General features: G+C 37.4%; 1 protein-coding gene across 4 annotated transcripts in view; it reads right to left on the bottom strand.

Moving 5' to 3' along the window:
- SYT14 (synaptotagmin 14) overlaps positions 1-26,565 on the bottom strand; it is a 142,773-nt gene that overhangs the window by 37,130 nt on the left and 79,078 nt on the right. For 3 of the 4 annotated variants that reach the window (XM_077763098.1, XM_077763096.1, XM_077763095.1), the window contains exons 3-4: positions 25,599-25,870; positions 20,410-20,859 (exon numbers count right to left, since the gene is read on the bottom strand). In XM_077763098.1, coding sequence (XP_077619224.1) covers positions 20,410-20,859; positions 25,599-25,870 — 722 coding nt within the window. Of the gene's footprint in view, positions 1-20,409; positions 20,860-25,594; positions 25,871-26,565 lie in introns of those variants that run through there. The other variant, XM_077763097.1, reaches the window with a different exon arrangement.

Genomic DNA, 26,565 nt, shown 5'->3' with positions numbered 1-26,565 from the left:
GAATAAAAACAAACAGACCAATGGAACAGAACTGAGAGCCCAGAAATAAACTCAAACATATACATTCAGCTACTGTTTGACAAGAAAGCCAAGAATACTCAGTGAAGGAAAGACAGTCCCTTTAATAAATGGTACTGGGAACACTGGATAGAGGCACACCTCATATACATATGTATTTGTATAATCTCACTTACATGTAAAACCTAAAAACACTGAACTCATAAAAAGAAGACAGTAGAGTGGTGGTTGCTAGGGGCTGAGGGGTACAGAAAATAGCAAAATGTTGGTCGAAGAGTACAAACTTTCATTTCCAGGCAACTAATGTACAGCATGGTGATTATAACTTATAATACTGTATTGTGTACTTGAAAACTGCTATGGGGGTCGGGCTTTAATGATCTCACCATAGCACCAACAAAATTCTAAATATATGAGGTAGGAAATGTATTAACTTTACTGTAGAAAGCATTCTGCACTACATGCTTATCAAATCATCACAATGTATGCCTTAAACTTACGCGTTATGTCAATATATCAACAAAGCTGGGGAAAAAAAAAAAAGACAAAAATCTCAGGAACAGGTAACAGGTGTAGTTAGACCTGTAACGGAGAGGAAGATTCAAGCCAGCTATACGAGAATCCAAAAGACAGACCAGGAATTTGTTGGTACCATGGATAGTTCCATGGCTCAACTTGTTCCTCTGTCTTTAATCCCAGAAGGCCAGATATTATACCTGGCTGCAATACTCTGAATTTTACACCTGGTAGCCATTTTACAGACACCAGGAAAAGATAAATATCTCAATTATTTGTGACATACAGAATGGCCATATGTTATGCATTACTGGCCAATGTAGGCTAGCTACTATCATCATCATCTCTGACCTCACTGAGGGACTATCAAAGTGATCATTAATTTACAAAAATCTATTAAGCCCAAGCAAGATGAGGAGGATATCCTCATAGAAGAGCGGCATACCAGCCTGGGCAGGGTAAGGACTGTGTCCTTGCTGGGGGTGGGGAAGAAGATATGAAGTGGTGAGACAGAACCCAGACGGGCAGCCTAGTGGTGGCTAAAAGATCAAAAAGCACAGAATGAGGAGTGGTTTAGCTTGGGGTGTAAGGGCCCCCACTAGCTGGTAAGAATGACATCTTGCTGAGGACATTGAGGGGTAACACAGAATGAGTTGTCAGAGCCTCAGCAGGGGGAGGGTATCCATTCAGAGAAGTGGGTCACTATGAGATATCAGACCCTGAATAAGGGTGAGGAAGCTGTTTCTATAGAAAGGTGCCCCACTAGGGGATGTCAGAGCCCTAACAGAGTAAGGCAGGTGTTCCTGCATCAGGGGTAGGGGGTGGGAAGACTGGAATAGGTGTCAGAGGTCGAGCACAGTGAGGACCTTCCATGAAGGAGGAGCAAATGGACCCGGGGGTCTGGAGTCTGAGTTTGGGGAGAAGGGGATGAGAACAGATTAGGAGATGGCTGCATGGGACATAAGTTACCTATAAAAGGACTGATCAAATACATTAATGCATTAAGGACAGCAGGAGCCTGGCTTCTCACTGTCGAAGGAGGTAGTTGCAGATTAGAATGAACCCATTGGTGTGGGACAGGAACTGGTGAATTCAGTATGAATGCATGGCTTTCAATAAACAGAGAAATAAATATAAATGTAAATATATATGTATATGAATGTATACACATATGTATAAAGAGAATACTACTACTCAAAAAGAGAACAGAGTATTTCATGTGTCTTGCCTCTATCAAAAAGTTGTGTAAGCCATGAAAGGTAATTTAGTATGGTTTATATGGGACTAGTATAAAATGAAAACTTCAAAAATTTACATTTTTTTCATATTTTATAACAAGTTCTACTTCTACATTAATATGACTATATCAAAAGAGAGAATTTTTTTTTTAAAGTTATCTGTGTATGATGTTAACAAGGACAAAATGGATTATGGAGATAATGAGCTGTGTGGATTCTCACCAAAAGGAAACCACATGAAACTACTGTATTTAACAGGTAAAAGGTGAAAGTGGTAGCAGCAATGTAGTGATGATGTTGATGATAATATCAGTACAACTAAGATTCTCTGAGTGCTTATGAAGTCACAGCTACTGTGTAACTGCACTTAAGGCATTAGGAAATGATGACTTCAGTTTAAATTTACGAACACCTTCCAGTTTCAAATTTCCTTTCTTAAACTTGAAAATGGTAGTAACAATTCTCTTGTGCTACCAAACAGACTATTTGAAAATTAGTTCTGATTCAAATGTTGAATGTTCTGAATAACTTAATGACAAATGAAACAGCAAAATATGATTTATATGTTCATTAGAATATGAATATAGAAGGGTATTTCTGAGAGTCTTAATTGACTTCACAGTGAATTCTCTAGTTACTTGAGTTATTCCACATGATGTTATTACTGTTGTTTTTGTTCATATCCTCATAGAGCATTCAAAGCAGTTCTCAGGAAATGAAATGTGAAGAGCTATAGAAATAGCAGTGCTTTTTATGTGACTTTATCACAATGTGTACTATTTTACAACAAAAATTTTTTATATTGTTTTCATTTTACAGTATGATTTGCAGATAGTCCAGGTGGGACTACACTATAGAGAGTGGCCTTGAAGACTCTTAATAGGCCACATGGCATATTTTCCAGATTCATGTTCCTAAAAGACCAGTGAGGCCCAAGAATTGCTGAATTTGTCAATTTCTGAACATTTACTTCTAATGTCTTCAGTGCTACAATAAACCGTGTTTAAATAAACTGAATCCAAATAAAATTTAATCTATAACATTCCAAGGTTACATATAATGAATGTTTTTGATAAAATAGTTTTTCTTATGGCCATAATGACTTTAATCCCCTTTAAGATGTTCATCTTTTTTTTTAATTAAAAAAGTTTTTTTAATGATTATTTATTTTTTGAGAGACAGAGACAGAGACAGACAGCGTGAGTAGGGGAGGGGCAGAGAGAGAGAGAGGGAGGCACAGAATCTGAAGGAGGCTCCGGGCTCTGAGCTAGCTGTCAGCACAGAGCCTGATGCGGGGCTCTAACTGATGAGCCATGAGATCATGACCTGAGACGAAGTAGGATGCTTAACCGACTAAGTAACCCAGGTGCCTCTCATCTTTTTCTTTTTTGAAAATATGTCAAGCTTCTAATGAAACAAGGAGATAAATAATTTCAATATTTTATAATATATCTGAAATATAAAGTTTTGAAAAAAGACTAAAGGCAATGAAAGTGAACATTTACTAGTGTGTGTAACCATTTCTTCCTGTTCAGGCCTATTTCAAAATAATTTATAAAAATGCAAGTCTCATTGCAAGTATTTGAAATAAAACCATTTGTACTAAAGGTGATTTTAAATAGTCCAGTTGGCTGCAGTTTAAACAGATAGTTTTGAAAAAAATATTTTATACTATTAATAAGTAGAGTTTTCTTAACAATATGGTTAGTTTCATGTTAAATCTTATCAGATGTTTCAAAACTTGGCAAAGACTCATTTTAGTCCCATGGCTATCCAGGAAATAATAGTGAAGAATAAGATATGGAGATAAGATAGATTCTACAGAGCAATGAGGATCAATGCTGTTCAGGCACTAGTGTCTCCTGCAGAGCTTTTTAAAGATATGAATAGCCCGGCCCCATTCTTTTAAGTTTTTGATTCAACAGGTCTACTTGGAAGTCTATTCATCTTTATTTTAAAAACTCCCCAAGTCATACTAGTGTAATCAGGCTTAAGAATCACCATTTTCAGAACTGGGCTCATAGCCAGCTAAGCATATCAGAAAGACACTGTTTAACTCAAAACTCAATTCCTAAAACAATATGCAGAAAAGTATGCGGAATTCTGAGATATTATCAAATTGATTAAAATAGGATTTTATCCATGGTATGTCTAATCACTAAAGTTTTAGTAATTTTATTTTCAAGAAATTTAAATAAACATGATACTGGACATTAGTTGGTTATCTCCCTAGCATCCATTTACCACTTCCTTCCAATAGCGAATGTACTCTTTTCCATCTCTTCTCTAATGTAGTTTGGGAGGTGACCCATTGCCAAACTCTAGGGCTGAAGCTAATCAGTACAGCCCATCCCTGTGATTGGTTCTGGGATGGGCATGTAACCTAATGGGACACAAGAAGTTTCAAAGGGCAATAATGTGAAATCTGATTATGAAGTTGACACACAGAAGACAGAGCACAAGGGATAGAGGGTGGTGGAAGGAGCAGAGAGAAACTAGGACTTCAGTGGTGCTATTTCAGTCACTGGATCAAGCCATGCCTGAAGACCGAGCTACTCTTGAGAACGTCCTTTACTGCTCAAGCCATTTTGAGTTGAAACTGACTGATTCTTAATGTAATGTAAATATTTACTCAATGTAATCTCTGGGTCTTCATAGGTAATTTCAGTTAATTAAATGAGGGTGTGAAATTTTCAACAAAGGAAACTTCTTTTCATGTTTTTACTATAATTTCACTGATACATCTTTGTAATTCTACTTCCCTTTTTTTTTTTTTTAACTTTTGTTTTAGAGAGAGAGAGAGAGCATGCAAGAAGGGGAGACAGGCAGAGGGAGAGTGGGAGAATCTCAAGCAGGGTCCACGGTTGAGGAGCCTGACACAGGGCTTGATCCCATGACCCTAGGATCATGACTTAAGCCAAAATCAAGAGTTGGATGTGCAACTGACTGAGCCACCTAGGCACTCCCTCCCCTTAATTCTTTTTGAATGTCCAAATAATACACAGTTAAATATTTGAGAAGGAAACCAAAGACAATAAAAAATGGAAAGATCTGATGAAATATGGAAAACAAGATTTACCCCAAAGTACATTCCTCAACCCACTCACATCCACAATGCTTTTTAGAACACATTTTCTATTTCAGTGGCTTTGAAATGTTAGTGTAATATTTAATGACCCCTTGGGGAATTTGTTTAAAAGAAAGATTACTAGTGATTCTGATTCAGTAGTTCAGTGGGTCTAGTATTGAGCCCCAGGAATTGACACGGTTAAGAAGTATTCCAGGAGATTATAACACAATTGGGAGAGTTCACTCTGAGAAATTCTGATTTTTAAACTGTAGGGAAAAATAAATACTATATGTGAGATGCAAACTTCTGCTTGCTTTATTTGACAGTATTAAGATAGATGTTCACTGAATAGACTACATGTATAAATTTACCTCAAAAGTAATTAATGGTCATATACAGGATCCAAGTGGAAGCCAATTCATCTAAAATCTAATTTTAATTTAAATCTAATCATTTTAAATATGAAGTAGTATGTATTTTGAAAGGGGAGAGAAATTTAAAGGCAAAATCATTCATTTTTCTGAACTTCTAAAAAAATAAGTTTATGTAACAAGCATAAATGTGAACTCATAACACATAAACTTAAAGCCTGCTACCAACATCTTTGTTTGGAAGCCACAGTGCATCCTGTTGGTTACCTACTCAACAGCCATTCCCAATCTGTATAATTTTAAAAAGTCTTTTCTTCTATGATTTTTCCTTCTTTAGAATATTCCCTCTACTTAAAATGTATGTATCTTATTAAATCTTTCTGAAAATACGAATCAGTTTTTACTTTTCTTCTCATCTCTGCAATAAGTACTCTTCCTGGATTTTTTTTTTTTTTTTAATTTTAAATGCTTGTTTATCCTGGGTTTCCTCCTTCCTGTTGGAGGCCTTCCTTCAGAGTCTCCTGAGATATGACTGCCTGTTCATATTTAAAAATGCATCACTAAAAAGCTGATCAAAAACTGTATACTTTTAAACCCAGTTTGTTCACTGGTTGGTAAAAATGTGATTAGATGTGGGCCAGGCAGTTTCTCAGGGGAATCCCTAAATATCACTATGAGGTGGTCTTCGCTTGGAACCACTGAGTTTTTGCAGAGAAGAAACCTATGGTATTTACTGCTCAGAGACAGTCACAAGCCTGCCACTATTCTTCATGCCAGATGGAAATATAACTGCACTTTTTACTGGTTCATCATGACCCTCTTTTAATGCCCAGAGTCATGCTATCTTCTGCTGTACCCAGAAGTGCGTATGGTTCTATAGATCAGATCAATTCTCTTCTTTGTCTATATGCACTTTTCACTAGATTTTCTCCATTCTGCTATATCAGCTGCCACCCTCCATCCACACTGTTTTCCAGAACCTGACTTCTCACATCTGCTGATGCCCTCATTCCAGTTCTGTTTGAGCTTGTGGGTATAAATGTCAAGGTATGTGTGTGTGTGTATTTATTTTTTTAGCCAAGATACTACAATTTAAGTAAAGATTACAGGAAGAAGAGGAAAGAGACAAATGTGGTTAATCCACTATCTGTTCTGTGTATTTTCTTCTGGTACCCCTGGTTTAGGAAAACTTGTTTAATATATACTAAGACTTGTCATATATTTGAGTTTTTTAAGTCCAATAATATTTTGATAAATTAAGACCCTGAAATCAGAAATTGTGATAACTGGACAAAGCTAAGTATTTAGGAAAGACTGCTATGCAAATTTATTACTTAAAGAAGATTTAAAAGAGAATGTTTGTCCCCAGAGCAATTTTTTTGTACTTAAAAGCAAAACTTTACTTATAAACTACTGATATGCAATTATAAATAATGTTAATCTATACATAGTATTTATCATAGCAATTCTTTGGATCACATTTGGTTCACTATTTTTCACTGCTCCTTACCGTTGATGTTACATGACTTGCTTTAGACCAGAGGTCAGCAAACTACACGCTCAAACTGTATGCTGCCTTGGGCCCACTTTTTTTTTAGTATAGCCAGCATGCTAAGAATGGTTTTATATTTTTTAAAAAGCGTTCTAAAAAAAAGAGAGGGAGAAAGAGAATCTGCAACAGAGGCCATTTGTGGCCTGTAAAGCCTAAAAAGATGAACTCTCTAGCACTTTATAGAAAGTTTGCTGACCCTTGCTTTAGACACTGAAATGTCAGTGGAGGTGGCATGTGTTAATCTGGGGTAGAAGCTTTAAGGAACAGGGATTAATTTGCTACATCTTCTGACAACCAGCAAAGTTTCAGAGGTCTGGATCCCAGAGAGAAGACAAACAGAATAGAGCCATAACCACCCTACAGTGGGCATGCAGCACAGTAAAAAAGAAACCTTTGTTGTGTATAAGCCATTAAAAGTTCCAGGGCTTGCCATCTCAGAATAATCTAGGCTAAACTGCCTGGTATGTTTTGCTAATGTCATATGAGTTATCCAACACGACTGAAAATAATGAAACTGTACGTGCTGAAAGAATATTTATAATTCAGACTTTTAAATAATTATTCAAAATATATTATTAAAAAGTTGTATCTTAAAAATATTCAAGGCCTGAATTAGATTTAGCTACTTTTACAGTTGGATTAAATGCTTTTTACACCGTTGGATTAAAGGGCTTTCTTCTTTTCCAGATCGCTAATGTTCCTTCTAATCCTGAAACTTGAAAAACACAATATAATAATTTTTATTTATGGACTAGCACTGAATGAAGATTACTACTGATGTAGAACACTAAATTTATCCATCCACACGTGAATAAGAATAAACCAAATCAGGGCGCCTGGGTGGCTCAGTCGGCTGGGTGGCCGACTTCGGCTTAGGTCATGATCTCGCACTTTGTGGGTTTGAGCCCCACGTCGGGCTCTGTGCTGACAGCTAGCTCAGAGCCTGAAGTCTGTTTCATTCTGTGTCTCCCTCTCTCTCTGACCCTCCCCGGCTCACACTGTCTTTCTCTCAGAAATAAATAAAACGTTAAAAAAAAAAAAAAAGAATAAACCAAATCACTTAACAGTATCAAGGTCTTACTTTGTGCCAGGTGATGTTTTCAATTCTGTATATGGCTTATCTCCTTCACTTTTCACACATATTTTGAGGCAGCCATTATTGTTACTATCCCCTTTTATGGACAAATGAATGAATGAGGCACAGAGGGGCTGAGTACTCACCCAAGGACACAAGTTGGGAAGAACTGGGGAACTAAGATATGAGACCAGGGACGGCAGAGCCTCTGGGCTCCCAACCTCGATGCTACACCAACCCACCCAAATACAAATGTAAACTGTTTCTTGGACGTCTAACAGTTTTGACATTAAAACTGTAAATTTCCACTATCTGGTAATTCTTTAGTCTTTTATGAAAAATCACAAATGAGTTAGTATAAAGAAAAAAAATTTATAACATGAATACAGCTTAAGGGATAATGCCAGGGGCACCTGGGTAGCTCATTCTTAAGGTTAAGCATCTGACTTCAGCTTAAGTCATGATTTCACAGATGGTGAGTTTAGCCCCACATGGGGCTGTCTGCTGTCAGCATAGAGTCCTCTTTGGATCTTCTGTTCCCCTCTCTCTAACCCTCCAACCCTCCGAAATAAACATTAAAAGAGGGGCAATGCCAGCTTTCATTTCAAAGAAAAATATACCCCGAAATTAAGCTGACTAATATGAAAAATGTACTTATAATACATGCTATTTTCCATGAACTAGATAATATCTTATTTCTTGAAAAATAAACCAAATTAAAGTTCAATTAGCTCAGTCTATTTTTTATTATAGACTATAGAAATATTAAGAGATATATAATTTGATTATATATAAATTATATGCTTCGATGATACACCAGATAATTTAAAAATTATGTGTACCAAACTCATTAGGTCTTTAGTTCTTATCAGCTCTACCAGCTTCTTCTGCTAGAAAACATGCAATCAGTATCATTCTAGTCACCAGCTGTCCAAAGTGACAGACTATAAGAGGACCACTGTAAGCAGCAAAACAGAGCCTATACAAACATTCTAGGTCTAAGACTAGACAAAGGAAAGATAAGACATTGCTTTTTGCAAGACAAGAGAGTATCTTTATACAATAGTATTAATGGCAGAATGATTCAAATTAAATTGAGGATAACCTATTTTATTTCAAGTTAACAACTAGTATTTCTGGTCTACGAAGGTTTTCACATAGTTTGTCTCCTTTACTCATCCCAGCCTTGTGAGGGAGTCAGGTCACATATTCCAGTCATATCTCAGGCACTAGGATCCACCCTATGGAGAATCGGGCTTTTTCCAAGAATAGCTTTGAATGCTCAACACTTAAAAATGTGCATTTCCTTGAACAGGAGTTTCCAGTAATGAATAAGCACACAACCGTATGTCCAGGATTATGCTCATTTTCAGTGACAGAAATCACTTAAATACATCTGTCTAATAGGAATGGCATCAGGAAATGATATTCAGGCTTATCATGTACTATCAGTTTTTGACCAGAATTATTCTTTGCTTTGAATAGAATTAAGTAAAATGTAACTGTCAAATGGATATTTTTCTGGCTCCTTACAGGCCCTGATAGAGTCCATAGAACAAATGTAATGATCAGTCTGAAAACTCACTAATAACAGATTTCCTTCAACTTTAATTTTTAAAAATTCAGTTCCTTTGTCCTAGACCTGCATTCAGGATTTAAACTGGTATTCCACCAGAAGAACATAGATGCATCAGCTACAAAACTGCTTCTTTTCTACATTAAGTTTCAAGTTTTCTGGTGAGAAAAACATTTTTGTAGTAAGTATCAGCTCTCTTTAAATTCACACTCTATGTCTAAATAGGCATTACTCTGGAAAGTACCGTTAAACTCTGTCAACCGCAAAATAAATGTCAGAGCAGATAAAACCACAATTCTTTTGGGAGATGCATCTTCCATACTACCAGTTCTGATGAAAGATTATAACTAATATCATTATCACTGGTAGGTTTCTAAAATATATTCTGATAAAATACATTTTCATATCTACCATGTTTCAAAATTAGAACCATTTTAATAATTTTTCCAGCAAAGAACCTACTATTTGAAATTATTTGTCAAGGTTTTAAGTGTGAAAATCTAGGGGCTCCTGGGTGGCTCAGTCAGTTGAGCGTCCAACTTCGGCTCAGGTCATGATCTCACGGTTTGTGGGTTCAAGCCCCGCGTCGGGCTCTGTGCTGATAGCTAGCTCAGAGCCTGGAGCCTGTTTCAGATTGTGTCCTCCTTCTCTCTCTAATCCTCCCCTGCTCATGCTCTCTCTCTCAGAAATAAATAAAACATTAAAAAAAAAGATTTTAAATGTGAAAATCCTAAAATTAAAGATTTGAGTTTTGACATATATTTTCACTTATAGGTGGATTAGGAGAATCCTTAAGGGAGGATCATGGGGGAGGAGAAGGGGAAAAATAGTTGGGGAGAAGGAGGGCGGTAAACCATGAGAGACTCTTGAATATTGACTGACAACAAACTGAGGGCTGATGGGGGTGGGGGAGAGGGGAAGGGGCATGATGGGCATGGAGGAGGGTACTTGTTGGGATGAGCACTGGGTGTTATATGGAAACCAACTTGACAATAAACTATGAAAGAAAAAAAGATTTGGGTTTTGAAACAGGTTTGCCCACTGGATACTGCCCTGCTATTTAATATGAACATGATGGGGGAAAAGGACTAAGAAAAAATTAAATGTTGCTTCTGCTTGCTATTTCTTTTATCTGCAAAAGGTAGGCCTCAAGAACAATGTTATTATTCACTCAATGTTATTATTCATTAATTATCAGCCACCCACCACATAAACAATTAGCACAGTGGCTATAACTATTCAATTATTGTGCAACAACCCAGGAAAAAGGGAATTGCTCACAGTAATGTAGTAAAGTACACCTTTAAAGGGACGTATATATAGCTTCTGGTTGGTATTAGTGAAAAAGCATGCATTCAGGGCATCTATCATCTAGACCCTCCAGATGAACACTTTTAAAAAATAATGGCCAATATATTTGAATGTTAAATATCTTTCCATAATGTTTCTGTAAAGAACACTATTTTATTCCCTCTTGCTCTATTCATGCACTTTAAAGTGTTCTTAATTATAGAATATGCTGCCCTCTTAAACCTAAATTTATCCGTCATAATCTTTTGTCCACTCTAAATTGATCAAACAGTACTGTCATTTCATAAAGCATTTGTTAATTCCTCTCATTAGTAGTGCAAATAATTGAAATCAGTATGTTGGAAGTGTTAATTGCATAAAATAAAACATAGCAGAAAAGGAAAGTAATACCTGTACTTTAAGCTTATTTCTTTAATTTTCTGGCTTACTTTTTGAAAGAAGTAATACACACGAGACAAAAGCAAAGTACAGGCTGGTCCTTGGTAGTGTATCATTTAGTGCATGGAGGCTTCAACTCCATGAATCCTAGGTGAGTTATCTGCTGTTCCTATACTCACTATGTAGAACAAAACGTTTTAGGCGCTAAAATTCCATTTTTCCCCACTCAATTTTTCTGCATGTTCAAAATTTCTTGAGACATAGGGTTTAAACTGGACTTCTTTTGACCCTGTAAACTAAAAGTTTATTTTTTCTTGACTTGCATTTTTCACTTATTTTTTTAAATATAGTTTATTGTCAAGTTGGTTTCTATATAACACCCAGGGCTCATCCCACCAAGTGCCCTCCTCCATGCCCATCACCCATTTTCCATTCTCCCCCACCCGCTATCAACCCTCAGTTTGTTCTCAGTATTTAAGAGTCTCTTGTGGTTTCTCTCCCTCCCCTCCTTAACTATTTTTTCCTATGGTCCTCTGTTAAGTTTCTCCTGTTCCACATATGAGTGAAAGCATATGGTATCTGTCTTTCTCTGCCTGACTTATGTCACATAGGATAATACCCTCAAGTTCCATCCACATTGCTACAAATGGCCAGATTTCATTCCTTCTCATTGCCATGTAGTATTCCACTGTATATATAAACATTTCTTGATCCATTTGTCAGTTGATGGACACTTAAGTTCTTTCCATGTTTTGGCTGTCGNGTTTGTTCTCAGTATTTAAGAGTCTCTTGTGGTTTCTCTCCCTCCCCTCCTTAACTATTTTTTCCTATGGTCCTCTGTTAAGTTTCTCCTGTTCCACATATGAGTGAAAGCATATGGTATCTGTCTTTCTCTGCCTGACTTATGTCACATAGGATAATACCCTCAAGTTCCATCCACATTGCTACAAATGGCCAGATTTCATTCCTTCTCATTGCCATGTAGTATTCCACTGTATATATAAACATTTCTTGATCCATTTGTCAGTTGATGGACACTTAAGTTCTTTCCATGTTTTGGCTGTCGTTGAGAGTGCTGCTATGAACTTTGGGGTACATGTGCCCCTATGCATCAGCACTCCTGTATCCCTTGGGTAAATTCCTAGCAGTGCTATTGATGGGTCATAGGAGAGCACTGAGAGTCTGATTTAAACATGGGTGCCTGGGTGGCTCAGTCGGGTAAGCGTCCGACTTTGGTCCAGGTCGTGATCCCAGTTCATGGGTTTGAGCCCTGCATTGGGCACTGTGCTGACTGCTCAGAGCCTGGAGCCTGCTTCAGATTCTGTGTCTCCTTCTCTCTCTATTCCTCCCCTACTCACGCTCCATTTCTCTTTCTCTCAAAAATAAATAAGCATTAAAAAAAGGGTCTGATGTAAACAAAAAGCTTACTTTTATTTTCTAATTTAGTTTCTCTCTTTCACTGAAAGAGTTATCTGATAACAGTTCTTCCTGCAAGACTAGAGTTATTCCTCTCTACTGATAATATATGCTTACCTACTTGGAATAACTGTCTCTAAATAGGTCTGTAACTATTTAGTTTTATACTAAAGTGAGCCATGACTCATATTAGTGCTATTGTCTAGGGAACTGAATTATACACAGGCAGCTTTCTCCTTCATGTAGTAATTTTTAACTGTGATCATCAGTTTATCATGAAGCTCTATTTTTAATTGCTTTAGGATGAAGGAGTGTAAAGTACATTTTCTAAATGTAGATTCTTCATAGTGGTAGTATGTGAATGTTGTGAATATGAAAACAGGTGAAGCTAAGTTTTAAAAGACACTTGCTAATAATACAGACTAAAGTATGATTCTTAGGGGGATACACATTTCAATTACAGAGTATAGGCAATAATTTACCTGTCTTAAAAATAAAAGTCACAGTATAAATATCAAACTAAATTAATTCAATCTATTAACAAAAAGATAGGCTATTTTTGAGATATAGGAATTTTAGGAATTACAGGTTGAAACTGTTAAGTATCTAAAAGAAGATCATCATTTCAGTAAGTCATAAGGAAGTCTGAAAGAGTGTGGTATTACACTCTTGAATGGGGAATTATGTAAGCATATATGTCTCTAGTTGATTTTTATTTAAAAATGAAACACTCTGTGATCCTATGAGTATGCTTACTGGATTCTAAGTCATGAAAGATTTCTAACAGGGCTGTTCTGATACCTAGCCAGGGATAATATTCTATGACTTTAGTAAGAATTTTTAAATGATTAGGCTTACCTGAACATGTTGATGAATCAATTTAATAGGTATTCACTGAGTACCTACGTTCTAGGTTCTATGAAAACTAAGTATAACTAAAACCATATAAATCAAACACACACAGTCTGTTCTTTTTTTTTTTTAAATGTTTTATTTATTTCTAGGAGAGAGAGAGAGAGAGAGACAGCGTGAGCAGGGGAGGGTCAGAGAGAGAGGGAGTCACAGACTCTGAAACAGGCTCCAGGCTCTGAGCTGGCAGTCAGCACAGAGCCCGACGCGGGGCCCGAACCCACGAACTGCGAGATCATGACCTAAGCGAAAGTCGGACGCTTAACTGACTAAGCCACCCAGGCGCCCCACACACAGTCTATTCTTAAAGTACTTAAAATCTAGAAGGGCATAGAACAGGTTCAATAACAAAAAAACCTGTGACTAGCCACAAAAACAAGCATCAGAGGCAACAACTCAGAAAAAATATGTACCACATGCACCGACTCACCTATCCATCAATTCAACATTCATATAGCAATAACCACTACCAGATATTTGGTATACAAAGATATATAAGACTGGGGCACCTGGGTGGCCCAGTTGGTTGAGCATCTGACTTTGGCTGAGGTCATGATCTCACAGTTCATGAATCCAAGTCCCACACTGGGCTTGCTGCTGTTAGTGCAGAGCCTGCTTTGGATGGATCCTCTGTCTCCCTCTCTCTCTGCCCCTCCCCCATTCATACTTGTTCTCTCTCTTTTTCTCTCTCTCTCTTAAAACTAAAGAAACATTTAAAAAACAAAGATAAGATCAACTACTTTAAATTTATATTTGAAACAATAACAAATTTCTATAAAGATGGGATTTCAATTAGACTTTATATGAAATCTGAGATTTAAACAGATTCAAATTATAATTGGGATTGACATTTTGAAACAACCTAAATGAAGGCAAATCCCTGATGATATTGGCTATGTCTTTAACTTTAACATTCATTCTGTTTTTCTCTGTACTTCCTCACTACCACAAACTTCCATTTTGTTCCTCCTTTTCTGAATCTTTTCACACTATGCCTTCTGGTACTCCTGATATATGATATACTCCTCCAGAACTTTAGTTTCTTCTATGAACGACCAACACTTCAACCAAAACCCAATTCTTCCCTTGAGGATACACCATCCTCTGTAGATTATCCATGCTGGTTATTCCCTCATACCTGAAATGCCTTAGGTTCAAAAAGCAAAGTTCTCTGCTGCTTTCTCAAACATTCTTCCTCTGAATTTATAGATAAGAATAACTATTTTTCTTTTTTTTTCCTTAAAGTTGCATTTTTTTAGTGTTTTTATTCATTTTTGAAATAGAGAGACTGAGCATGAGCAAGGAAAGGGCGAGAGAGGGAGAAGGAGACACAGAATCAGAAGCAGGCTCTAGGCTCTGAGCTGTCAGCACAGAGCCCAGTGTGGGGCTCGAACTCATGGACTGTGAGATCATAACCTGAGCCGAAGTTGGATGCTTAGCTGACGGAGGCACCCAAGTGCCCCTAACTATTTTTCATTAAGGCTGATGTCATCCTGTCTTTGTAGGTAATCTGTCCTGGACATTTCTTCTTCATTCCTCGAGAACAAGAATCTTTCATTCGATCTTCTTTTGCACTTCAATTTCTGCCAGGATCTTTTGTGACTGCACTGTCCCCGTGGATAAGCCATCCACCAAGAACCTGGCCTCTCCTGACCAACTCATCCAATTCTAGTGGTCGTGCCTCTTATTCCATCTCAGATGCCCACTCTGGACCCTGTGTTGTCTATTACTGAAATTAACTGAAAGTAGTTTCCTCTCTAACTACATTCCCCTGTCATTCCACACTTCTTCTTCAACTCCTCCTGTCTCATCTGTTCCTTGACACCCTCGGGATTTTCAGTCCACCAATTCTTTCTCTTTCCACTGCCTACTAGTCCCTTTCTAGCTTCACTTCCGTATTTCTTCAACTGAGATTTCATGGTCCACAATTTAAATACAGGTCTTAAAAATACTCTTAACATTTTTGCCTCTCATCATCCCAGATGCATCGATTAATACCTATCTTCAGTTTGTTTCCCTATATTATATGCCATCATTGATTATGTCATTGGCATCAGTATTAAAATTTTTTTAATGTTTTATTTGTGTGTGTGTGTGTGTGTGTGAGAGAGAGAGAGAGAGAGAGAACAGGGGAGGGGCAGAGAGAGAGAAGGAGACACAGAATCATAAACAGGCTCCAAGCTCTGAGCTGTCAGCACCAAGTCGGACACTTAACTGAATGAGCCACCTAGGTGCGCCATTGGCATCAGTATTTAAGCATGCCCATGTCTCTCCTAACTTCAAAAATATCTTTCCTAAAGCCTTCTTCCTTCCTACTTTCATAGCCAAATTTGGTGTAAAAGTTGTCCCCAAGATTGCCACTCTAGTTTGGATTCTGCCCACCCTCTACCCCACCCAAATTGGTCCTGCTAAGGCTACTCACTGAATATCCTGAATTCAATGAGAAGTTAATTTTCTTTTTCTTTTTTTAAAATTTTAAATGTTTATTTGTTTTTGAGAGAGAGACAGAGCATGAGCAGAGGAGGGGCAGAGAGAGAGACAGACAGACACAGAACTCAAAGTGGGTTCCAGGCTCCACGCTGTCAGCACAAAGCCCAATGCAGGGCTTGAACTCATGAACTGTAAGATCATGACCTGAGCCACAGTCAGATGCTCAACTGACTGAGCCACCCAAACGCCCCTCAATGAGCAGTTTTCAATACTTAGATTATTGATTCCATTAGCAGCATCTGACAAAGTTAATTATTCCTTCCTTCATAACTGATTCTTGGCTCTTGTGATATTTTAGTATCTCTTTCTTCCTACTTTACCCCCTCCTTTCTCCAGTCTTTAAGTCTAGGAGTTCCCGAGGACCTCCTTCCTGCTGAGACAAGCCCACCCACTCCTGCGTCTACTTAGATGCTGTGCAGTCACACGGAAATAGGACACGGAGCCAGACTGAATGGAGCACGTTAAGCACCCTCTATCACTAGAGCTTAAGTTTCAACACAATTTCTGTGGTAGGAAGTCCAAATGAGCTCAGCTGGATTCTCTACTTAGGGTCTCACGAGAGTGAAATCAAAGTTTCACTTGGGCTGGGCTGTTATCTGGAGGCTCTGGCCAAGAATCTTCTAAGCTAATTCAAGATGGTAACTGAATTCAGTGCTTTGTAGCTATAGGACTGAAGTTCCCATTTTCTAGCTGGTCACACTGCATAGATTATGCTAGTTAAATAGTGTTTGTATAGGAAGAGTTGTGGGTATGTTTATATGCTTGTGAGAGAAAGAACAAAGTCTCATTATTAATAAATCATAATAAAAATCTAATATTATTAAGAAATCTAGCAAGTTGAATGAGAAATACAACTGGAATTAAGAAAGGGGGAGAGGTGGGGGTACCTAGTGGCTTAGCTGATTATGCATCCGACTTTGGCTCAGTCCATGATCTCACGGTCTGTGAGTTTGAGCCCCACATTGGGCTCTGTGCTCATAGCTCTAAGCCTGGAGCCTGCTTTGGATTCTGTGTCTCCCTCTCCCTCTGCCCCTCCCCTGCTTGCACTCTGTCTCTCTCTCAAAAATAAACATTAAAAAAATAAAAATAAAGGGGAAGAGGTCATTCCTGGCAACTGTTACACAGAGTAAGATGGTGCCGAAGATGCAGGTAAAGCAAGTAGTTGGGGTTATACGACAGGCAAGAGTGCCATATGAACAAAGATGAGTATATAAGAAAAGGTCCTGTAAGAGGGATACACTGTGGCAGGAAGGGTAACTGGTAACATTCTAGCTGTTGAGTTTGGCTTCAGAGATGACTAAAACAGCTAAATAAAAAACCATATGGCTATTTCAACATTTATCAGCCAGGGTTATTCTCTGAAAACACTGGAAGCTAACGCTAAATGGAAAAGTAATTTATTAAGGGAATCAGGATGCCTAGAGAATAGGCTTATGGTACGCTTTCAAGAACAAACCCAAAAGCACACTGCAGAACTGGCCCAATGAGGAAACTATGCTACTGCTCCCCGTGGACACTTATGTACCAAGGTCTCTTCTCTCCTGCAACGGTCACTGTCTAGCATCCATACCATCTCTGTACCAGCAAAGCTATTTCAGAATTACTACAGACTCTGAGTATCAGATTCCTCCACCATCAGCCCCATGCAAACAGGATGCGGGTGTGCAGCACCCGCTTCTCTGTTCGGTCTGTACTGAGGTTTCCTGGACATGAACAGGAGTGGAGAGCTTCGCGAGCATGGCTCCCGCCCTAGCTATCAGTCAGGCTGGGGAGGTGGAGGCACCTTCAGGGAAGTGGGACTAGTAGCTGGGACTTTCTCAGACATTAGAAGATGGCTGAGAATATATGGAGGAGTGAGAAAACATAATAAATATCCAAACAAAATGTCATATATTCAGCATATCTAACTCATCTAAAATCTACCCATTTCTGTTCTTACCTAATGCCTTTTCCAAAATGTATTAGTAGTATCATAATATCAGAGATGGGACATTTGGTTTAATTCTCTCTTTTTTTTTTTTTTAACTACTGAGAAACTTGATGCCCAAAGTGATTACAAGGTTAGAGCCACAGCTAGTTTGTACAAAGAAATCATGCTTTTCAACTCTTTGTACGTTTTCTACCATTCAGTGATCAAACCGTATCTTTAAGTTCAACTTAAATCCTACTCTCAGGGAAACTTAGGGTTTAATTCTCAGAAAGTCATTCAGTGATAGTGATCATTTTTCTCTCAGTGTACTGACTCGATCAGTTCCTGAATATAAAGTTCCACTTTCCATTGTAGAATTCTATTTTTCTGTTATTGCTCATGAAATAAACTATAATTTAACGCAAATATGTTTTAATCATAGGATATCAATTTTTGATGCCTTAAAACTCTCCCTTGCCTAAAGGCTAATATTCTTGGAACAACATCAAATAATTATTCAAAAGCTACAAGAATAATTTAATTATGAGAACTTCTCACTCATTTATTATTACGTCTTATAAAATCATCCATGTAATCTATAATCACATGACTTCTCCATACGGTTAGTATCAAAACCTAAACAAAGAGAATATAAATACTATAGCACATACAGAACACATACATTCTAGGAGTATTTTATTGTTATGACAACACAACTGATAGAATTATGAGGCTTGACCTCAGAATTGTGGTGTGCTGAATTGTTTTTGGCACAGAAGCCAAAATATTTTGGATTTTGTGAAGGTGTAACAGGAAAGATGGAAAGAGAGAGGAACAATTAAACACAGGCAGTAAATCTGAAAAGTGTGGCAGTGGAGAGAAAAAATTCTCCAGGAGCAGAAGATGGATAGTTCTCTATTCGGATTCTTAGAAGCTATTTGTCTAGCACTTTTTTCTTTTTGGGAACATGCCTCGGAAATTTACTGTACTGGTTGTCAGAAATATACAATCAAGGACTATAAGCTAATATATGTAATCTAGGTATGTAAACAGAAATAATTTAGTTTGACCAGAGGTAAAACCATATTATTTTCTATGGCTTCATTTTCTTTGTGAAATGAATATAATTAATACAGAATTGGAAACAGATCAGTTGAAGTAAATAAATACAAAATACATACCTCGTGATGATACAGTCATTCTCTTCTAATTTAAATCAGGTAATTCTCTATAAGAATGTGTTTTCCACAGATTAACTAGTCATCACTCAGACCAAATCATGAAAAAGTTTAAAATCCTATTAAGAACTGCAGAATATTCAATTTTATAAAAAATAGTTTTCCAACTCTGAAATACTACCTGGGCTTTCTTTTCTCTCTCCTCTGATAAGCTGCTGATATTATATTTTTAAAGGGGCCATTTCCCCACAATGGTAATTCTGCAATTTAAAATTATAACAAGTTATCAATAAAGGCTAAATAGTATCCTACAAACCCGTGGAGCTATACTCTACTTACTACTGCTTTTTGGTTTTCAAAATGTTGAAATCATCTTGCTGAAATGGTATGGTGAAAAAAAAAAAATCTAATGTGAAAGAGGGTTCTATAAGATCAAATCTTTCCTGGTATAAATTCTCTGATCTTGAACTTATGCATACACCCTTTAAAAGTTAAAAAACAACCCTAAAATATTATACCTTTATTTAAAAATAACCATCTGTTCTAAAATCTCTGTATTTATATTATAAAAATGCTTTTAATTCAATATAGCAGAGAGGAATAAATATAATTTGTGATTTACACTTACAGCATATCACAGATTTTCTCATAATCTAAATAACTATGTGACATAATGTATCTCCTGGTTTAAAGAAGCAGGTCAACTCTCCTGTGATTTGCAATGTTTTGTGGGAATTTAGTTAAAAGTATGGAGAGAGAGAGACAGACTTATAAGTGATCAGAACCTAGAGAACAAAAGAGAAAAGGGAGAACAGCTCACAGACGAAACTTAAGTATTCTCCCAGAAATGCTGCAACACTGTTGAGAAAGGGTGCAGAGTGTAACGAGGCCAGATTTTCTTTTGGACCTTTAAAAATAATTTCATAGCAGTTCTGGAAAGATAATTAGCCATGATCTGGGCAGCAGTACATATTCTATAAAAGCAAATTAAAAGCAAATTAATTTCTATAGTATAGTAAATAAGATATGGGGCTAGATCTTACTGTACCACTTAGTTTTAACCTGGAAAGAAAACAATAAAATCTACACGGAGTTCATTTGATGTCATGATCAATCATCTGATAAATATTTAACAAAGGAACAAATGTATAATAAGACCTTGGACTGGACTCTGTGAAGGATTAAATAAAATACATAAATCACATATAATCTTCAAGGGCAGCTTTTCTAGAATGAGAAAAAATTATACCTACCTATCCAGGGTTTAGAAATTTTGTAAAAGTATGATTATTACTCCTTAACAAGACTGAAAAAGTTGTTGCGTTGATCATGGATTTTAAAAATTATGTATGTTACATAACACAACAGAAACCATATTCAGGCTATTTCCTCAGATACTCACAGAATGATTGTAAGAAGGCTCCAATATCACAGGTAATGACATTTTCCCTTGAAGATTCAATTTTGTTAAATAAAAAATCTTTTCCCCCACAATCTTTTCTTTTTTCATGCGGTGTACACCGTACAGTCTAAATCGAACTGCGTAATTTCCAATCATCTCAGATTCGACATGATTAAACTTGAATGTTTCTGTGAAGACAGGACATGGTCCTCTCTGGATGCTGGTTTTTGCTCTTTGTTTCTTTATAGGTAGAAGAACAAGGTGCACTTGCCATGAGTTGCCACCTGTCCTGTTATATGTTGGGATATCTGTGACAGCTGTCACTGTTACCAGAAGCTTCTGTTCTTGTGAGTCATAGTCAAAAGTCACATCCAGTGTGCCATATTTAGCTTCTGGCTCAGGATCAAAAGGTTTAGGAAGCTGTGAGGAGGATCCTTGAGCTGACATATCCTAAGAAAAGCAAATTTAAATGTTTTCAGTTTTTAACTCTAGTATTTAATCCATCACGTAAATAAATACCTGATATACTGATTTAGGAGGAGGATGTGAATACTGTCACAAAGAAGGTAATAATAAGTAACAGTCAACTACAACCAGAAGCTACTCCACAGGGTCAGAGGAGTAAAAGCGGTAGGTTAAACTCAAAAGCTTATTATAATGAAGACAAAGAATTTAGCATTCGCCATCACAATTCTGAGAAAGTTGGATATATGCTTTTATAATTAAAAATATATACTTCAAGATATATCTCTCTTCCTTTTGTGGGAAAATACTAAATTGTACTTTCAACATTATAAACAATGCACTGAAACCTCAATATTAGGCTGGACAGAAAGATAACGAACACAAGTATAATGGCATTGAAAACTTCGGTCCCCTTTTCAAAGTTTGTTCTAAAACACCCCCATCTGTAACACGGTGGGAGGGCCTTGAGGCTTGGAGATCAACGGAAATGTGAAATATGAAAGTATAAATACAAAGGCCTTAAAAATACTTGTGGTCAAGTACGTATTTTCCATAACACATACACTATTTACACTTTAATTTTTAATTTGAATTTAAAACTATGTATTATTTTCTGATGTTCATTACTGTTGAAAATCGCTGACTACACATTTAAAAAGTTCCAGAACAACCAAAACTGTACATTTTAATGATGAGACTGGAAGAAATTGTACCCATTTTACCTGGAATTGTCTCAAATTCCTGCCAGTCCAACTCTCCCTGGAACGTAACAGGAGGGTCGGCTACTTACTGACCGTGCCAAACCCAGGTCTCTTTCCTTTCAATAACACCACTTTGCCCCTTCAAATATTTTAATTAAGTCTTAAACATCTTAAAATGATGGACATTTTAAAATGTGGATGAATTTTACAATTTTCTGTTTCTGAACTTGTCCTTGGCGCCTGTGGGAGCAGCCACTCCTCCTAGTCCCATTCTTTCCTTTTTGCATTTCTGAAAAGAACTACCTAAATCTTAGGCAGAAATCACACTATCTGGCAAGAGACTGCGCTTCAAAACTTGCCTCGTGGCAGTTATGCTCATAAGACTTGGCTTTGGTCAGTGGGGGCAAACAGGAGTTACGTCTGAAACATTCAGATTAGGTTTACAGAGGAAATTACTTGACCTTCACTCTATTTCTCAGTCTTCCCACTAGCAGATACTCAGGTAGGATGTATGGCTCTGCTTGGACCATGTGGACTAAGACAATATTCCAGGGGAAGGCAGAGTGATAAAAAAACCCAAACAAACAACAACAACAACAAAAACCTCCCCCCCCGCCCCGAATGATGTTGTAGAGCGAAGCCACTTATTCCCCTAGATTGTTGTTAAAAGAAAGACAATCCTTTGTGGTTTTTAGCCATCATATTGGTCTCTTGTTAAAGCAGCCGAACACAGGGGTACCTGGGTGGCTCAGTAGGTTGAGCATCCAACTTCAGCTCAGGTCACAATCTCACGGTTCGTGGGTTCGAGCCTTGCATTGGGCTCTGTGCTGACAGCTCAGAACCTGGAGCCTGCTTTGGATTCTCTATCTCCATCTCTCTGTGACCCTCCCCTGCTCACATTGCCTCTCTCTCTCTCTCTCAGAAATAAATAAAACATTAAAAAATTAAAAAAAAATAAAGCAGCTGAACACAAACACCAACTGTTGTACTAACCATGTGCCAGGCCATATTTTAGTTGGGAAGGACGCAGCACACAACCAAAAACACTCAGGTCTTTTACGTTATAAATCTTACATGTCTACCTATGGGTGACCCCGGTTGGTGCCACGTATGACAAAAAGATAACAAATGAAGAAGAGTACTTAAGGACAGGGAACAAATTCTTATTGAGGATTCAGGTTGTTTTTTTTACTGGAATATGATGAACTCATGGTAAACGTATTCTTACTCTGTCAAAAAAAAATTGACAGTCTAGAACAAAATGTTTTAACGTATGCCACTTTGTAATTAGCAATCAAAGATGATTAATTATATGGCCCTGATTTTTCAATGAAATACTGTCTAAAATAGTACCATAATAGCTAAGATTTCCAAGGCAGTAAAAAATTTCATTAAGGTCACAGAGAGGGTTAAAAGGGCGGACCTTTACAGATAAAAATTACTATTTGTGTTCTCTAAATAGGCTACTAGAAAATAATCCCTTCTTTCAAGGTGTCTAAATTTAAATTTTGAATCACTGTTAGCTAGTAATAGGTCATCAATAGAGTTTTTGACTTGCTTGCCAGGGAAGTTTCTGGAACCCTCACTCCTACCCCAGTTCAGCTGTGCATGTAGATGGGCTCAGGATTGCTATGTCCTGAATTAAACCAAGAGGAAAGTAAGAATTTTCTATTTGATAAATAATATCTATTAAAGGAATGGTAGGAAACAAAATTTGAAAAAACACAAGAGTGTACTTTATTCTAACAGAGGCTATAAAATCATCTAGATATTAATACAATGTGCATTTGCTGTAGAGTCTGAAGATATTCAATCCTGCTACAGAGACACAAAACAAGCAGGAGAGAAGAGAGTCTTAAGTGGCAACAGAGAGCAAGCTGGCAGCTACTGAAATATGGGCAAAGCTCAAAGGCTGTATTAATTACAAATAATGAATAAGGAAGTAACCTGAGAGACAGGCAGAATTCAGAAGATATGGTAACTACAGATAGTAACTAAATTAATAACTTGGAATATAAGCCAAAGACAGACATAATGAATCAAAAATGTAACAGAACAAATGAGTACTGCCTAGAGAAAGGGATGTAAAGCCCAAGCAAGACATGATCATGTCACATCTGAGCTAAAGATCTGTCACCCATGTGTTCCTTGATAGAAATAAAATCTAGGTTGATTTAGTAGGCTAACTGGCAAGTTTTACTGATGACCAGGAGTAATTGCCCCTGCAACTCTTCCAGAAAACAAACATGCTTTTTGGCCCTTGGCATTGTCATTTAAATCTCAACTCATGGGTGCCTGACTGGCTCAGCTGGTAGAGTATACAACTCCTGATCTGGGGGTTGTGAGTACAAGCCCCACCCTGGGTGTACAGATTCCTTAAAAAAAAACACAAAAAAAAAACACTCAACTCTTGTCCCTGTTATTACACTGTGTATAGGGACACTGATAGGGGAGACAGTGACACAGGCCATCTGGGCATTCCTTAAACCAAGGCTTACATAGTATGTTCCTGCCGCCTGTACCTCCTGGCATCCTATTCTAAGTGTGTTAACCTACCTCATCTTGCTCCTCTTCTTACATTCTATTTGAAACAGATTAAAACACATGTGCATGTACACACACACACACACACACACACACACACACACACACGATGCTGGTGATTTACTTGGAAGGTACCATGCCACTATATCAAATTTCCCATTCAACGATTTTTGCAGTCAGGCAGGCCTGGGTTTCCATTGCAGTTCTACCATCTAAGAGGTACTTGTATGTGGGCAAACTGCTTAACTCTCTGAGTCTTATAACTTCCTGAAGATGAGGCTGCTAAAATTAACTGAGTTGACTATAAAGCTTATATCCAAATTTCTGGCACAACGTTGACAGCTATTGTTATTGTTAATTCCACAATCCAGGCTTCACTGTTCACTTGTTGACTATCTATCTAGTGTGTAAACCTACAAAATAGTGGTCTTAAATTTGTTCAGGCACAGAACACAGAGAAGTATTCTTTATGGAAAACCATGAAATACTCATGTGTCAAACTTAAAATACTGATGTGGAATTTTCTTCTAAATTAGATACTATATTAGAATACTAGAAATAGCAGAAACATAGTAACAGATAACTTGTGTTTTTAGAAATCATGTAAGAAAAACTTAAAATTGAGGGTATTCTGTTCATGGCTCTACTTCCGTTATTTAATTTTGGCAGTATATGAAAATTCATCTAGTGAGAATACTGACACACCACAGTACCATGAAGTATTTTCTGGGACAAAAGATGTAAAAACCTGCAATCCAAAAGAAAGTAAATCCTAAAAGTACATACTACCTAATGGAAACCTCAAATTACTGTTACAGTGTTCATCATTATCAAAAGGTTAAAATAAATCCTTTTAAGAACATGAAAAGATGTCAAAAGTTCAACACACCTATTTTTGTTGTACTTCAAAATAGGAACTAAGATACAACAAACCAATGGCTCTGAGTGAGTGATGCCATGAATCCAAATTTCATTAGTAGAATTGAGCATCACTTCTCCCTTCCATAAGCCATGACATAAAAATGCAAAAACATTATTTCTGAAAAATCTATAAAACATTAATGAGCAACCTCCCCAAAGTAAAAATATACAAACTGGAAGAATTTTAAAAATAAAAAAACACATGCATTGGAAACTCAAGATGAAAGAAACACGTAAGTAGTTCCAGAATGTTTGGTATACAACGTTCAAAAAGACCTATCTTGAGGTGGAAACCTGGGGAAGACACTTTTCAGTATCTTGTGTATTGCTCTCATTTTTAGCTACACATCCTCCTTTGGGGAAGGGCAGTGGGGCGGGCAAGGATGGTGGGGATACTGCTGATCCGTCTGCTGGATAAAGATTAGATCAAGGAGAACACAGGCACCCTAAGCCACAAAGGATAAGACAGTGATGAACCAGCTGACCAAGAAGAGAAGCACAGGATTATTATCTGCCAATAACGTCCATTTAAGAAACTCTACGTGCTTTTTTACTTACTTCTGGGCTCAGGACTGCAGTGCTGTCACTTGGAACGTCTTCTTCATATCCTTTATTATGAAAACTTTCTATTTCGTGACCTGTGCTTCCTTCACTTGGGCACTTGTTATATGAGCATCGTGGACTGTTGCTGCAGTGGGAAAATTCACATTTACTGTCCCCAATTTCTGAGGGCGTACATGAGAGGTGGGGAGAACCACTGTCATCCTGATATGGCGGTGGCTGCAATTCATCCAGTGGGGGTGTTCTTCTCATTCTCTGAATGCAGTTTCCTGACAATGATTAAGAATCTGGTCACTGTTTCCAATTAGCCTCAACATGCAGTACCGTCCACAATAACTGTAAACAACTTGGAAAAAAAAAACTGGATTAAAACATCTGTGGCAATGTTAACTGTTAAGAGTCACTCATGAGTTTCCTTCTTCCCTAATTGAGAGACACAGAAATAAAATAGCCTGGTTTTCCACTCCTCTCCTCCTGCATAATAAGATTAGGAAAGATAAAAAGTCATGTTCTCGGAGAGATGCTGTTACATGCCATAAAAATGGGAGCGTGATAAATATTAGTGCAATAGCTTATTTACTCAGTTCTTTAGTTCCAAACAATCTGGAAGCATTCACGTTTTACTTACTCCCCTATGATGAGCTGCCCCTCTAGTCACAACAGGTGAAAATACGGTGGGTACAACAAATATAAAATCTCATTTATTTTCTCCAACGAGTGAGATGAACTTGAACTAGCATTCAGCTCAGAACGATTCTTCCACATCCACCCTAGATCCAGAATCCTAAACTGAGGTTCACTGTGAATCTAGGCCTAATCCCCATTGCTGAGCAGACTTACAGTCTTACATTATCCTTTTAATTTTTACCTCAATGATCTATCTCCACAACCCAGAATAAACACATCTATGAACAGGATAGAGGTCGGGGGAGGTGGATGATGTAAAAAAAAATAGTTGAGTATA

The sequence above is a fragment of the Crocuta crocuta genome, unplaced genomic scaffold (assembly GCF_008692635.1).
Source record: "Crocuta crocuta isolate KB4526 unplaced genomic scaffold, BGI_CrCroc_1.0 scaffold3, whole genome shotgun sequence".
NCBI lineage: Eukaryota > Metazoa > Chordata > Mammalia > Carnivora > Hyaenidae > Crocuta > Crocuta crocuta.
This window is presented reverse-complemented; position numbering and strand designations above follow the sequence as displayed.